Here is a 13,466-nt window from a genome sequence, read left to right as displayed (position 1 = left end):
ACCATTGTTAATTCCCTACCACTTTGTTTGTAACTCTGTATTGTCTGTATTGTGCTTGTGATATGTTGTAAAATGTTATATGTCTGTTAATGTTTCCCTCCTTTTATCTTTAAAATTAAAAAAAATTATACAAATAGATATACTAGTCTTATACTGATTCAACAAAACCTGCTGAAGTTGTATATCTGTGATTCTATTTGATATGTGCCTCAAAGAAAATAAAGATTACAACTATCACATCATGATATAGAAGGTTGTTTTCTGACAAAAATTAACAGTTCTTTATATTTACTCTACTGGACAGCGCTTCAAATGACATAGGCCAAAAACATGAAACTGAAGAGAAAATCACAGATCCAAAACTGTTTCTGAAGATTTGAAAACATCTTCATGAGAAACTGATAGTTGAAGAAATCTGTAATTGTACAGTTAAAATGAACAACAGCATCCCTCAAGTGGACTCTCTAGATATTGCATAATACTTCATCTAATAACTGCAGAGTGCACAGCCTTCTCAAAATCACAAGGAATATTCATCAGTATAGATCATGTTCAGAGCAACAACAAAGACCTTAACATACCCAAACCTCAATATTAACTCATTCAACATTGCAATGAGTTTAAACCAAGTGCTGGTAAAGCTATAAAGAGGGTCCAAGAAAGCTCATCCTGTGTCCAATCTGGGGTTAGATGAATTTGGGGAAATGGACTGGAATAACCAGGAGTTGATTTGTTAATCTACACCTTTATTCTGTGGATTTTTATACCCATTTAAGTTAAATGTAAAACACATAATTTACTTCTGAATTATTCTTTGATTCTTCAGATGTAATAATTGTCTCTGCTCAATTTCCAAGAAAATCACTTATGTTAAATTTTGGGAAAAACATACTTGAAGTAACTTCCATTTTGTACAGTATCTTGCATGCAAAAGAAGCAAAAGGAAAGCAAGTCAGGGAAGCAGCCTGTTTTACCATTTACAAGTAAACCCATTTTCAGAAGATTAGACACGTTCCTGAACTTACATATGACTCTCTTCGAACCCATGTGGCATGGGGAGCGGGGCTCACTCACAAGTGGGGACTAAGGGAAGCTTGAGAAGCCAGGAAATTTAAAACTAGGACCTCTCCATGCCTACTGAACCATCCTCTTGGGGAAAAAATTTTTCTCTTATCCACAGGCTGAATGTTGAACACAGACCGACACTCACAGTCACTTGAAAGTTGACTTTCTCTTCTGAATACAAATGTGTGTTGTTTTTCTGACTACTATGCATTGCTCTATCAGCAAACAATGAGCCCAAAATTTAAAACTCACATCACTCAGCTCTATCACAATTCTGACAAATTCACAGCCTTGTTTTACCACAATGCCCCAGGTGCAGATTAGAGTTCAAAGCAAGAGATGTGTTTTATCATGGTGCATGAATCATCATCCTAAAGTAATTAAAACATGGCATACTAAGGCACTCTAGTAACTAAAACAAAGACATTACCTCAAAGTTATAATGATAAAAAGAGACAGACATTTCTACTATTCAGGATATTATGAGTTTTAGATTCTCTGTTACAGAATATGGGGAAAAGTCCCATATTTTTAAAAAATGATCTTACACACAGAACTAAACTCAAATTTACAGATACATATCTAAAGCAGGAAGAATCCAGGCATGTATTCCAGACTATCCTTCACACATTCTTGAGGGACAAAAATAGCAACTTTCTGGATATGACAATAACTGATGACGCTTAATTGAACCAAGCACTCTGATCTTGGTAAGTAGAAGTGATTAGAAAACCCCCACAAAATCGGGGCTTGATGATCCACACCTATAATCACATCACTCTGGGAGGCTGAGGTAAGACATTCAGATTCAACTTGCAACCTATACAACAGTGAGACCCAGACTCAAAGTTAAAACAAATAATAATAAAAATAAAAAAAGGACAGACTGTAGATTAGGGTGAATGTCCTACGTTTAATCCAGAGTACTTTGTCCATGACAGTTAGATAATGCTATCCAACAAATTTTTTAACCTACAACAGATACAAATTTCAATTTCCACTTTTTCCTTAAAAACAAAGAAATGAACTGATCCGCAGTAATAGAAGACCTATTAGTCTAACATTTTCTAAATTTTTCTCTTTCCTAAAATAAGATCCAAAATGTACAACAGATATTGTGAAAGGGTAACAAACTGCTCAAAAGGAAAAGAACAATTGGGATGAGGGAAAGGAGAAAAGAAGGGGGGAAAAAAAAAGAATATATATATATATATATACATATATATATATAAAACTTTGCTTGACAACTTTTAATTCATTTCACTGAGGGAAAATGGTCAAGGAAAATTGTATATATTGGAATTGTACAACTGAATTTATCAATCAATATAGGTTTATATTCAGAATTAACTCCCACATCTGTCTGCTTAGTACATCTACAATCCCAATATATTTATTTTAAAAGTATGTGGTGAAAACACTAGAAACTAGTCTGTTAGCAATTTCAGCCTTCAGTCAGACACTATAACATTTACATAGTCACCAGGTCACCAGAACCTGTTTGTAATCTATAAGGAAAATATTGTGTCCTTGCACTACCCTCAGTTTTCAAGCCCTCACACATGTCAACCATCACTCAGTTCTCTGCTTCTGTTAGTTGACTGTTGTAGGTGCTAAGTACAAATGTAATCTTCTAACTTTTATGGTTGTAGATTTCACTTAATTATTTCCGTGATAATACATATTGTTATGACTGGTAAGATGTCAATTTTGAGACTAAAATTATATCCATTGCACAATAAACTACACTGTCCATATGCATTCAAGCATTTTATGGACTAAAATAGACTGTAAATGTGATGTTCTATCCTTATGCATTCAAGCATCAACTAAATATTGGGTTACACAGTGAGTTCAAGGTTTAAGGGTAGCCTGATCTACACAGTAACACTCTGTCAAAAGGAAGGAAGGAAGGAAAAGAGAGAGAGAGAAAGAGAAAAAGAGAGAGAAAGAAAGAAAGGAAGGAAGAAAAGAAAGAAGAAAGAGAGAGAGAGAGATAGAGAGAGAGATAGAGAAAGAGAGAGAGAGAGAAAGAAAGAAAGAAAGAAAGAAAGAAAGAAAGAAAGAAAGAAAGAAAGAAAGAAAGGAAAAAAGAAAGGAGAAAAGAAAGAGAGAAGAAACAACCATTGGGAGAGAGTGGGAATAACCCTAGATACAAAACTTCTAGTGGGTGCTTTATGGGGAAGGCCTTCTTTCTTTTTTGTGTGATTCTTGTTTCAGAGGAAGAATGTGAAAGGATTGTTGATCTTGTATGCCAGGCTCTTCAAAAGTCTACAGGCATAATCACAAGGGCTAATGGCATATTTAAACACAAAAGCCTGGAAATATGGGACAAGGTATACTTAACCCATAACCACAAGCAAGAATTGGGTATCACAGTCAGGAAAAATATCTTACTCCAGGATGTCACGTGTTATAGACTGGAGGCACCCTAAGTTGTCAAACATTAATAATTACACTGATCACAATTTTAGAGATGGAGAAAGCAGGTATGAGCTACGTGGCATGCGTAGTCTGCGTTTAGTACAGACCATGCCATGATGAGACTATTCCCCTGCAGTGTGTGTATTTCATCAGATACAGCAGGAAGGGAACTGGCTGGAGTTCACATACAAAAATCAAGAAACCAAAGAGGATAAACTGAGAAAAAGATGAGTATTTCTGAACAAGCCTCACTGTTGTACCTGCTGAGATCCAAAACAAAATGAAGACACAATGGTGAAATCTTAGGCTATAGCACAGATAAAATGGTATAACAAGCATTGCACAATACAACTTAAAAGTTATAATTTTTCTCTTTAGGGATAAGTGGCTTCCTGAGGCCAAAGGCATAACAGCTTCTCCTGTCTTTCCTCAGCTCAGATAAATAAGCAAAATACACAGATGCTGACACTAATAAGTGTGGAGCCATTTCTTTTCCACAAGAAAAGGGACAATGGGTTAAAGAGGGCTAAAAATGAAAAAGCAAGTATGAAGATTTGAGTTATCTCTCCGTGCTCACCCTCCTCTCCATTTATTACTATAAGAGACCCTTGCCCACCTGTAAATGGAGAGGTATTGACTTGAGGCAAATAAGCCCTCCATCTCCTCTGAACTTTGAATATGTCCTTTTACCTTTTTACCCAAATATATGGCCTCCTTTGATTTGGTCAGTGGCAAGTAATTTTAATTCATTCTAGTCACTTAATAATATTCATATATTAGGTATTACATATATGTAGTCTTAAAAAGAGAATGTTTCCAAACAAAAGACACATTTTACAAAAATTCTATTAGAACATATGAAAATTCCTCCACATGACAAAGTATAAATATCTTGATCATAATAAAGAAAAATTAGAAATTGTGAAGCATGACTAACTTTACGAACCCGCATGCTTCTTTTCTCAGGGCAAGGTGGAGGAAGGAAATCAAGGAACACAGTGACATTAAGTAGCTGCTTTACAACTTATAATGTAACTATATTCCCAGCCCACCCACGTATTTTTGATGCAAAATTCCTTGATCTTTGGTTTCCAAAGCAAATCACGAAATGGACTTAGATTTAGAATTAGGTGATAATTTAAGTATTTAGAATTAGGTGATAATTTAAGTTTGAAATAAAATAAAAACAAAAATCTTTCAGTTAAATACGCATATTTTGAGAAATATATTTAGTAAAACACTTCAGGAGTAAAATACAACCATTAATTAATAAAACAGCAATCAATACACTAGAAAAGATGAACAAGACAAGACTAAAAGCACAATGAAAAATTGGAAAAATTTATAAGGACCATGCATATTTTAATTTCTAAAATAGACTCACTAAGTGACCTATGTTGGCCATCAAATTTTCATATTTGATGGATATTTTAAGAGAAATAAAAAGTATAGTTAAATAGTCATTTAATGAAGTGTAGATAGCAGATATAGAAATTCTTAGAAATATATAGTACTTCAGACATGGTATACAAAGTAGAGTGCTGGAGAATCCAACAAGATGGTGAGCAACTGAAATTGGGAAGTTTCACAAAACTTCCCTTTGCAAATTCATCTCTTAATGGGATTACTAGTATTTCATTCAAACTTTAAGATATTGATCAAGATGTGATATGTTTATATACCAATTCCCCATGAGGAGTATACTTGTTATGCATATGAAACATATAGCAGTGCAACTATTATCCTAAAAATGATATGCTTAGTTGGGCATGGTCTCACATAACCATTAAAAAAAAAAGTTAGGAAATATTTGCAGGTAATTTTGTCAAGTTAATGTAATCTTCACCTAAATCTAGGCAACATGTTTATCAGAAAAGATAATTGTAGATCGAGTATACCTATGCTTGTAGATTCTCAAATCCAGTATAAAACATTATCTAGTCAAATACAAGGATTTATTAGAAAAGTTTTTCACACTGGCATATAGCTAAACGTATGAATTCATATTCAGCATATAGTATGAATTCATATTCTGTGTGATGCCCTAGGTTCAATCTGAAGTAATAAATGCATGTGCACACACACACACACACACACACACACACACATACACTTTATAATAAGTGAAAAATTTTTAGTTATCAAAGATAAGGACAGTTCAGCATCAGAAACCTAGATCAACAAAAGAATACCCTAATTATTTGAATCTTGGCATAAATATAATTTTTATATTTTAATTTCAATCAACTATTTCTTTTCTCTTTTTTTGGTCTTTTTGAGGCAGGGTCTCACTATGCAGTTCAGGTTGGCCTTGAGCTCACTCTAGCTCAGGGTGGTCTTGAACTCTCAATGATCCTCCTGCTTCAGCCTCCCAAGTGCTGAGATTACAGGAGTGCACCATCACGCCTAGCTATTAATTATTTGTTAAAGGCCTCTAATTTTTTAAAAAATCAAAAGGGATCAACAACTAGATAAAACATGTACACCATAAAACTAACACGTGGGACACTGAATGAAGATACTCTACATGAATTATTTTAGGATCAGAAATCAGTCGAAGATATTCACCTTCTCCAATGTTCTGTCACATGAAAACAAAATTCATGAGTGCTATTACAAGGGAAGAAAGACAAATAAGTGATACAAAGATTGAAATGGAAGAGGCAAAATCACTACCCATAAATGCTAAAATTATCAAGATGTAACATTTTCTTTATTTATTTTTTGGGTACGGGGAATTGAACTCACAACTTCACACTTGCCAGGCAGACACTGTGCCACTGAGCTATACCCTCAGCCCAAGAAGTAACATTTCAGAACAACAAGAATACCTGTCTTGTCAGAGGAGATCGCCTCAAAAATTTATAGTGTTTCTCATAGTTTTACTATGTACTAAAATTATAAAATTATACCAATACAATAAAGCTAAGTGATTTCCAATCAGAACATACACTATAAAGAAATAGCTCTCAAATAATTTTCTCAAGGTCAGTACACTCCATAACTACAGAGAAAGCAAAAGGACTTTTGTTAAAGGACTTTTGTTTAGATTTGTTTGTGAAAGTTTTTAATTTGCTAGAAATTAAAAGAGAATAAATGTTATTCATAGAATCAAAAATTCAAGAATATACCTATAATGTGAATATGATGAACATTTTAGGGAGGCAACCACTTCATTTTAAAATTACATTTAATTAGAAGTTTGAAGTTGTATCAATTTTTGCAAAGACTTCTTTTTTTTTGTTGTAGTTTTTGTTTTTCTCTGGTACCGGGAATCGAATTCACGATCTTGCGCTTGCCAGGCAGGTGCTGTGCCGCAAAGACTTCTAATGTCAGCCTTGAAAAGATAGCCTTGAAAAGAAATAATGTTCTACTCTGCTTCTCTCAATCTATGCCAATATTTTGTGTTATAGAAGAAAATCCTTCTCACATATCACTGCAAGTAAGGGATTCTTTATTCCTTTGTTTGGGAAATATTCATACCCTGGTAAGCATTTATATGCCCACCTCTAGAAAATATTATCAATCAAGTCTTTAAAAATCAGCAACATATTAAAAGCACCACACATAATTAAAATTTGGTAGCTACACATGTTGGCACATGGCAGACTAAGGCAGAAAGATCACCACAAATTCAAGATCAGCCTGAGTTTAGGGTCCACCTGAACTATAGAGCAAGATCCTATCTCAAAAAACCAAAAAAAAAAAAAAAAATTAGAGATGTTCTGTGTATGTAGAAAATAATTTAAAGACTTAGATTTGATGATGTGATATGCTATAAATACTTCAAAGTACAGTATATCCTTAATACTATTATATTTATAGTACCAGTGAATTAACATAAATGTAACAAAAATCTTCTATATTCCCTTCTGACAAAGAAGGCAGGACAATATTTTTCAAATCTCAAATAAAAATAAAGATGAGAAGTGAGATTATTGAGTTACATAGTCATTCAAGCCTGAACATCAGGCAATGTGTAGACACATTAAATTTATAAGAAATATCAACAAATACTTTTCCTTTCTTCTAAACTTAGATTTGCTAAGGCTGATAGTATAAATCAAGAGGAAGAGGTAATTAATTATCCATATATTAAAAAATCATCTATTTATGGTTGTAAATTGTACATTTTATGGGCAAATAAACCTGAGTTTTGCACCACAAACATTCAAAGAGGCACTTCAGGCAGATTTAAGACCAAAATATTAATCATAACAATGTAAAGTATAGAAGAAAGTATAAGAAAATGACTTCCTGATGTAGGAGTGGGAAAAACTTCAGATATAAATTTGTAAAACCACAAATGTTAAGGTGAAGGGAAGATAAAAAGAGTAATAGTTAAGATTTCTATTCAGCAAAGAAAATCCCTGATGAAATTAACCTGCAGATGAAAAAACTGCAGAAGGTATTTTCATTCTCTACAAGTGACAAATACATGAAGAAGATTTAACTAAAAAGTATCCTCCATTGCAATATGAAAACATAATATAAGCAGGCAATTTATAGAAGGGTCTACATAAGAATAAGAAAAATGACATAAAAGAAAGAAGATATAAAAGACAAAACTGGAAATGAATCTCAATTCATATCCATAAAATTCATCAGGATAGACTCTGGTGCTGGTAGAAAGAAATAGAAATCATTGCCTACTGGTGGTGGTTGTATGGACAGTGTGCATTAGATTTTACATGGATATACATTCTGTACACTAGCAAACATGCTCCTGAGTTGGCATTTTCTCAAATCTCTCTCTTCGGCAGTAAGAAAGAATGTTTCCTGTGAGACCTACATCACTGACAGAACTTGAAAAGCCTGCTTTCTCATAACTGTGGAAAAGGCAAATCAGGTATTATGTTACACCCACACATTTTCTGAAGTCTGACATCACCAGTGATTGAAATTTTCTGATTTAGCAGCGTCAGTGAGCACATAAGCTCCTGACTGATATGGTACCCTGAGAGGGCAAAAAAGACCATAAGGGCTGTCATCTCTCTATCTCTGCACCCCAAATCCAAGCTGAATGATTCTACCCAAATAACTCCTGAGCTATACTTGAACACTCTTTCTTTTGGTCCTCCTCTGTAGGCTGCCTTTTTGATGCCACTAAAGTGAAAACCAGAAAAGGATCCACTTCTTGGAGTGCTTAGTACACACACTGTGGGGGTAGAAGCTGGACTAAGGGGTGGCTTGAACTGAAGCTCCGTGCTTTATCTCAGCTGTGCCCTTCTCCATAGGCCATTCCCACGGGTTTCTCAAAAATACCAACACGAGGGCGCTGTCCACAGAGTGTGGGCAATTCAGGAGGAGTCAGGGGAATTTCAGAGATTGCAGGTCCAGCCACATATGGAGCACACAGCAAAGGCTCATGGTCACTTCTTTCCCCAGAGGGATGTTAAGTGACTACAAAGAAAAAACAGCCCCAAGACTTGGATGTGACAGTGCTAGACAGACATGACTTCAGCTCATTAAGGGGATGGAAGAGGTAGTGGGAAAAAAAGACAGGGCAGAGTAGAAAGTCAAATATTTACTCCAAGATTAAGGCAGTTTGAAATATGTTCTCAGAATCAGCATAAATTAGCAGTAGGAAGGGAAGTGTTTTCTCTTCACCACTATATGTGCTTGGTGTCTTGTGGTTAAACTGCTCAGCCCTGCCTGTGTTTATTGGCAATTTTGGAATGGTGCACCTCTTTATAACAGAAAATAAATAAAGAAATAACCAACCAAATCAAAGCAAAAATAGAAAACAAAATCCAGAGTAGTGCTCCTTTATCTCGTCACTACTCATAATGTGTCCCAGTTCAGTTCCTTAAGAGAACGTAATTCATACAGTGCTCATTGCAGGAAACTACCTCATAAATTTCATATTCTCTGGAGGAGCACTTTGGCTCTTTTCACCTGATGTTCTGTCACTGACAGGGCAGTGACTCACTGCTGATGTGCAGGATCTTGAGCAAGTATTGTACCATACACAACAGAATAAAACTGCATAACAGAATAAAATTCAAAAATCAAAGCAAATTTTCCCCCAAATGGTAATCACTTTCTTTTTTTCTTCAGTGCTGGAGATTAAAATTCAGGGCCTTGTGCACGTTACACAAATTACTTTAGACTGGAGACAACACCAGTATTTTTACTTTATTTTGATTTAGGTTTTGCTCTGTTGTCCAGGATGGCTTCAGTATTATAATCCTACTGCCTCAGTGTGCCTAGTTACCAGGATGAAAGCTGGGCACAACCATGCCTAACTGAAATTTCATTTAATCAAGCTCTATAATCCTACTTAACAGTGATAATTAAAGAACCCCCATCTTAGCTAGTCATGCTGGCACATGTTTGTCATCTCAGAATTATAAGAGGCTAAAAGCTGAGCTGGGGATTTAGCTCAGCGGCACAGCGCCTGCCTGGCAAGCTCGAGGTCGTGAGTCGGATTCCCGGTACCAAAAAAACCCAAGAAACAAAAAACAAAACAAAAAAAAAAGAGGCTAAAAGCTGATCAGAGTTCACTACAGCCCGGACAATTTAGTGACACTTTGTCTCAAACTTAAAAACAAAATATTAAAACACGTGGGGAATGTAATTCAGAGCAAAAGTCCTGAGTTCAACCCCCTGTGTAATAAAAACATCAACCACATCTTACAGTCTTTTGTATCCTGGAGAAATCCCTCCCAATCACACTCAGATGGTCATATCCAACAATTTTGAAAACTACAAGGCCACATTCCTAATTTCCAATTTTTCCTCAAAAATGGTTACGTTGGGCTGGGGATTTAGCTCAGCGGCAAAAGCGCCTGCCTGGCAAGCGCAAGGTCATGAGTTCGGTTCCTGGTACCGGAGAAAAACCAAAAAAAAAAAAAAAAAAAAAAATGGTTACGTTAACTGATCAATAGTAACAGAAGACATATATCTAACTTTTACTTAGTTCTTCTCCTTCCTTAAGACCTGTGATCTTTGCCCCACTCTCGGATTGAACCAAGGCACAATTTCTTTATGTCACACACTGAATAATTTCACCTCAGGGGAAGGCCTTCTCTATTGTAGGTGTGGTTTTTGCCACCCTCACCAACACCTCTTCTCTACCTTTTTTCTCCTGCCATTTGATCCTTCTTACAGAGAAAACCTTCATCCCTAGGCATTCTTATGCCTGCACATCTCACATTTTGGGCTTTACCCCTAGTGTAGTAATTCTTTAATATGAGGTTCGCCTCAATCAACATTTCAATTTTTAAAACAATGTCTACAAACAGTCCAACAGGTATAGCAATTACATGAGATGATACCTCTCCTTCCACTCCTACCAAATCACATGTCCATGTAGCTGCTCAAGTTCAATGAGTTTCACACATCGAACTGGCAGCCCCTTCTAGAAGCAGTCCTTAGCGGGAACAATTTCTCCTGACTCTGCCAGTACACTAACATCACCTCCATTTTCCCCAACATTCTAAACATTATGGGAATTCCTCACTTAAATGTTCTACTTGTTAAAAGAGGTGCCACATAAACAATTAAGACAATATTTTTTTCTGTACTTCTGCGTATGTAACATAGGCGTTCACTCCATGAATGGTAAGTGTTCCATCACCGAGTTACACCACAACGTTAATCCTACCTCTGGATCCGCACGGCATTTACCATCACCTATCGTGAGTGTGGCAATGTGGGGATATACTGGAAATTTAGGAATTCACCCTCCTCACGCAGCAGCACCGGCCTGAGGAGCTAAGTTGTGGGTTTAAGACCCGGTACCACAAACATTTATAAAACTGAGATCCATCAGGTCTGCTGGTTGGAGGGATGAAATCAGGAAACCAGCGTACCACAGCTCCTCCAGCTCCAGCTCTCACTTGACTCTGGGTCTCCCCCCTCAATTCCCACTCTCCGCACAGAGGTGGAGGTGTGGCCGTGAGCTGGGGCGGCCTGAGACCGCACTCTAGGCTGGCGGGGTGGGTTGGGGAGAGGTGGTGCTCGGTATCCAAAAATGGCCAACCTCAGCCAAGGCAGGTCCGACACAGGGTACACGCGCCTAGAGACCGGGAAAAACGCAGACTCTGGAGCATACAGAGGCACAAGTCTACCATCTCAGAATTACAAGAGGCCATCGCCGCCATTGTCGGTTCCTACCACTTCCGGGTTGATCTCACCCACATCGCCTCCCATTCCATCCCATCGCGGGGCAGCCGTCCCACACTATCACCATTGTGTGGCTCGAGGGTCTTCAGGGGTACTTCCAGTGCAGGCCGCAGCCAGTAGAAATCCTAAAGCAGGGTGGTCTAGGCAGGTGAGGTGGCTCTCAGCAAAGCGCGTAGGATCCGAGCTTTGGTGCCAGGAAACAGAGCCCGCCTCCCTTCGCCCACCTGATTGGACAGTTCGTACAGCCTGCGTCTTTAATCCTGATTTGCTCCTGCTCCATTACCTGCCCTCCGGAGCTGTGACGACTGGAACCGTGAAAACAAACAAATCCCTACGTGGGCGTGGTGCTGAAATCGTAGACTAAGCCAGAGGCTTCTAGACCAGTTTCTCTCCCAGGATGCAGCCTGTCCTAGGCTGTACTGAAGCAGAGTTTACGCCTGGCTTTTCAGAGCTGCCACTGTCATTTTTGTTTGTTTAACAAAAATGGATAGGGTCTCATATGGCCTTGACCGCACTGTAATTCTCCTGCCTTAGCCTACGTAGTGCTGGGTTTACAAGCATGCACCACCACTACCTGCTTACTGGACTCAGCGACCTCCTTTTGAGTGTTGCCCCTTAAAATGAGGTCATATGTGCTAAGGCGGTCCTAGATTTAATTCATGTGGCCTTGACCTCACTGTAATTCTCCTGCATTAGCCTACTTAGTGCTGGATTTACAAGCATACACCACCACTCCCAGCTGCTCCTGGCTTCTTAGTGGACTCAGAGACCTCTTTCTGAGTGTTGCCCCTTAAAATGGGATCACACATGTGCTAAGACAGTTCCAGAGTTAATTCACCGTGAAGAAATCACTATAACAGAATGCCATGAATCCAGGAAAGACCAGGACATATGAAATGTAAGGAAGGATTGATGTGACAACTTAAAAATATGAAATAAGGTAATTGCTTCATGGACAAGACTTTCTCACATTGTATCTCTCAATTTACTTATTTATTTTGTCTTTTTGAGACAGGGTTTTGCTATGTAGTTCAGGCTGGCTATGAACACACTTTGTAGCCCAGGCTGGCCTTGAACTTGCAATGATCCTCCTGCTTCAGCCTCCAAAGTGCCGGGATGACAGGCATGCACCACCATGCCTGGCCTGATTTACTCATATTAAACTAAAAAAAAAATATATGCCAAAAGGATTATGGTTTTTAAATTAATCCACTTCCTAGTGGTGAGGAAAAGAAACCTGAGGACTTTAGACTGTAAGTGCCTTGTATTCTGTACTTCCCTCTTCACAAGCTGAAACTCTATTTTTCAACAGAAGGGAAATATTAATATTAGAAGGCAAAAAATAATTGGAGTCATATAACACTCGATTAACGTCTAGTTTGGCATGAGAGGTGGGTAGGATATTAGTAAAGCACACTTTTGATATGTTGGGTTAAGTCATGGAGGTGTGACATTATGGACCAAGTCTTCTCCCTCCCACTTCTTCTCTGGTACCAGTTTTGCCCTGTACTTTTCTGTTTCTTCATTTTCTTCCACCATGATATTCCTCCTTTGGAGTCAAACAGCAACCAACTTCAATCTCTGAAACCATGGGCTAAAATAAAACCTTTAGTCGTAAATTGTGTAGGTGTGGAATTTTGTACCCACCCTCAGAATCTAATAAATACTAGGTGTCTGAAAAAAACAGAATGCCAAATGCACTAAACTTTTCTTTAGAAGAGTATATAAATGTTTTCTCTATGACTGCTCAATGATTTTTTTCATATAAAATTCATTTGCTTCACATAAAATGTGTTTCAGTCTGACTCCTGCAATACTTTGCATATCAAAACCACTTTCCAGGAAAG

General features: G+C 37.4%; 1 protein-coding gene across 1 annotated transcript in view; it reads right to left on the bottom strand.

The window, feature by feature from the left end:
* Window positions 1–11,853, bottom strand: part of LOC102021885 (zinc finger protein 709-like) — a 28,543-nt gene extending 16,690 nt beyond the window's left edge. Inside the window, exons 1-2 of the mRNA XM_013505020.1 lie at window positions 11,684–11,853; window positions 11,477–11,512 (exon numbers count right to left, since the gene is read on the bottom strand). Coding sequence (XP_013360474.1) covers window positions 11,477–11,512; window positions 11,684–11,686 — 39 coding nt within the window. The 5' untranslated portion in view covers window positions 11,687–11,853. The remainder of the gene's footprint in view (window positions 1–11,476; window positions 11,513–11,683) is intronic.
* Window positions 11,854–13,466: the final 1,613 nt, after the last annotated feature.

This window comes from Chinchilla lanigera, unplaced genomic scaffold, assembly GCF_000276665.1.
Source record: "Chinchilla lanigera isolate Chin_1 unplaced genomic scaffold, ChiLan1.0 scaffold00093, whole genome shotgun sequence".
In the NCBI taxonomy this organism is placed as follows: Eukaryota; Metazoa; Chordata; class Mammalia; order Rodentia; family Chinchillidae; genus Chinchilla; species Chinchilla lanigera.
This window is presented reverse-complemented; position numbering and strand designations above follow the sequence as displayed.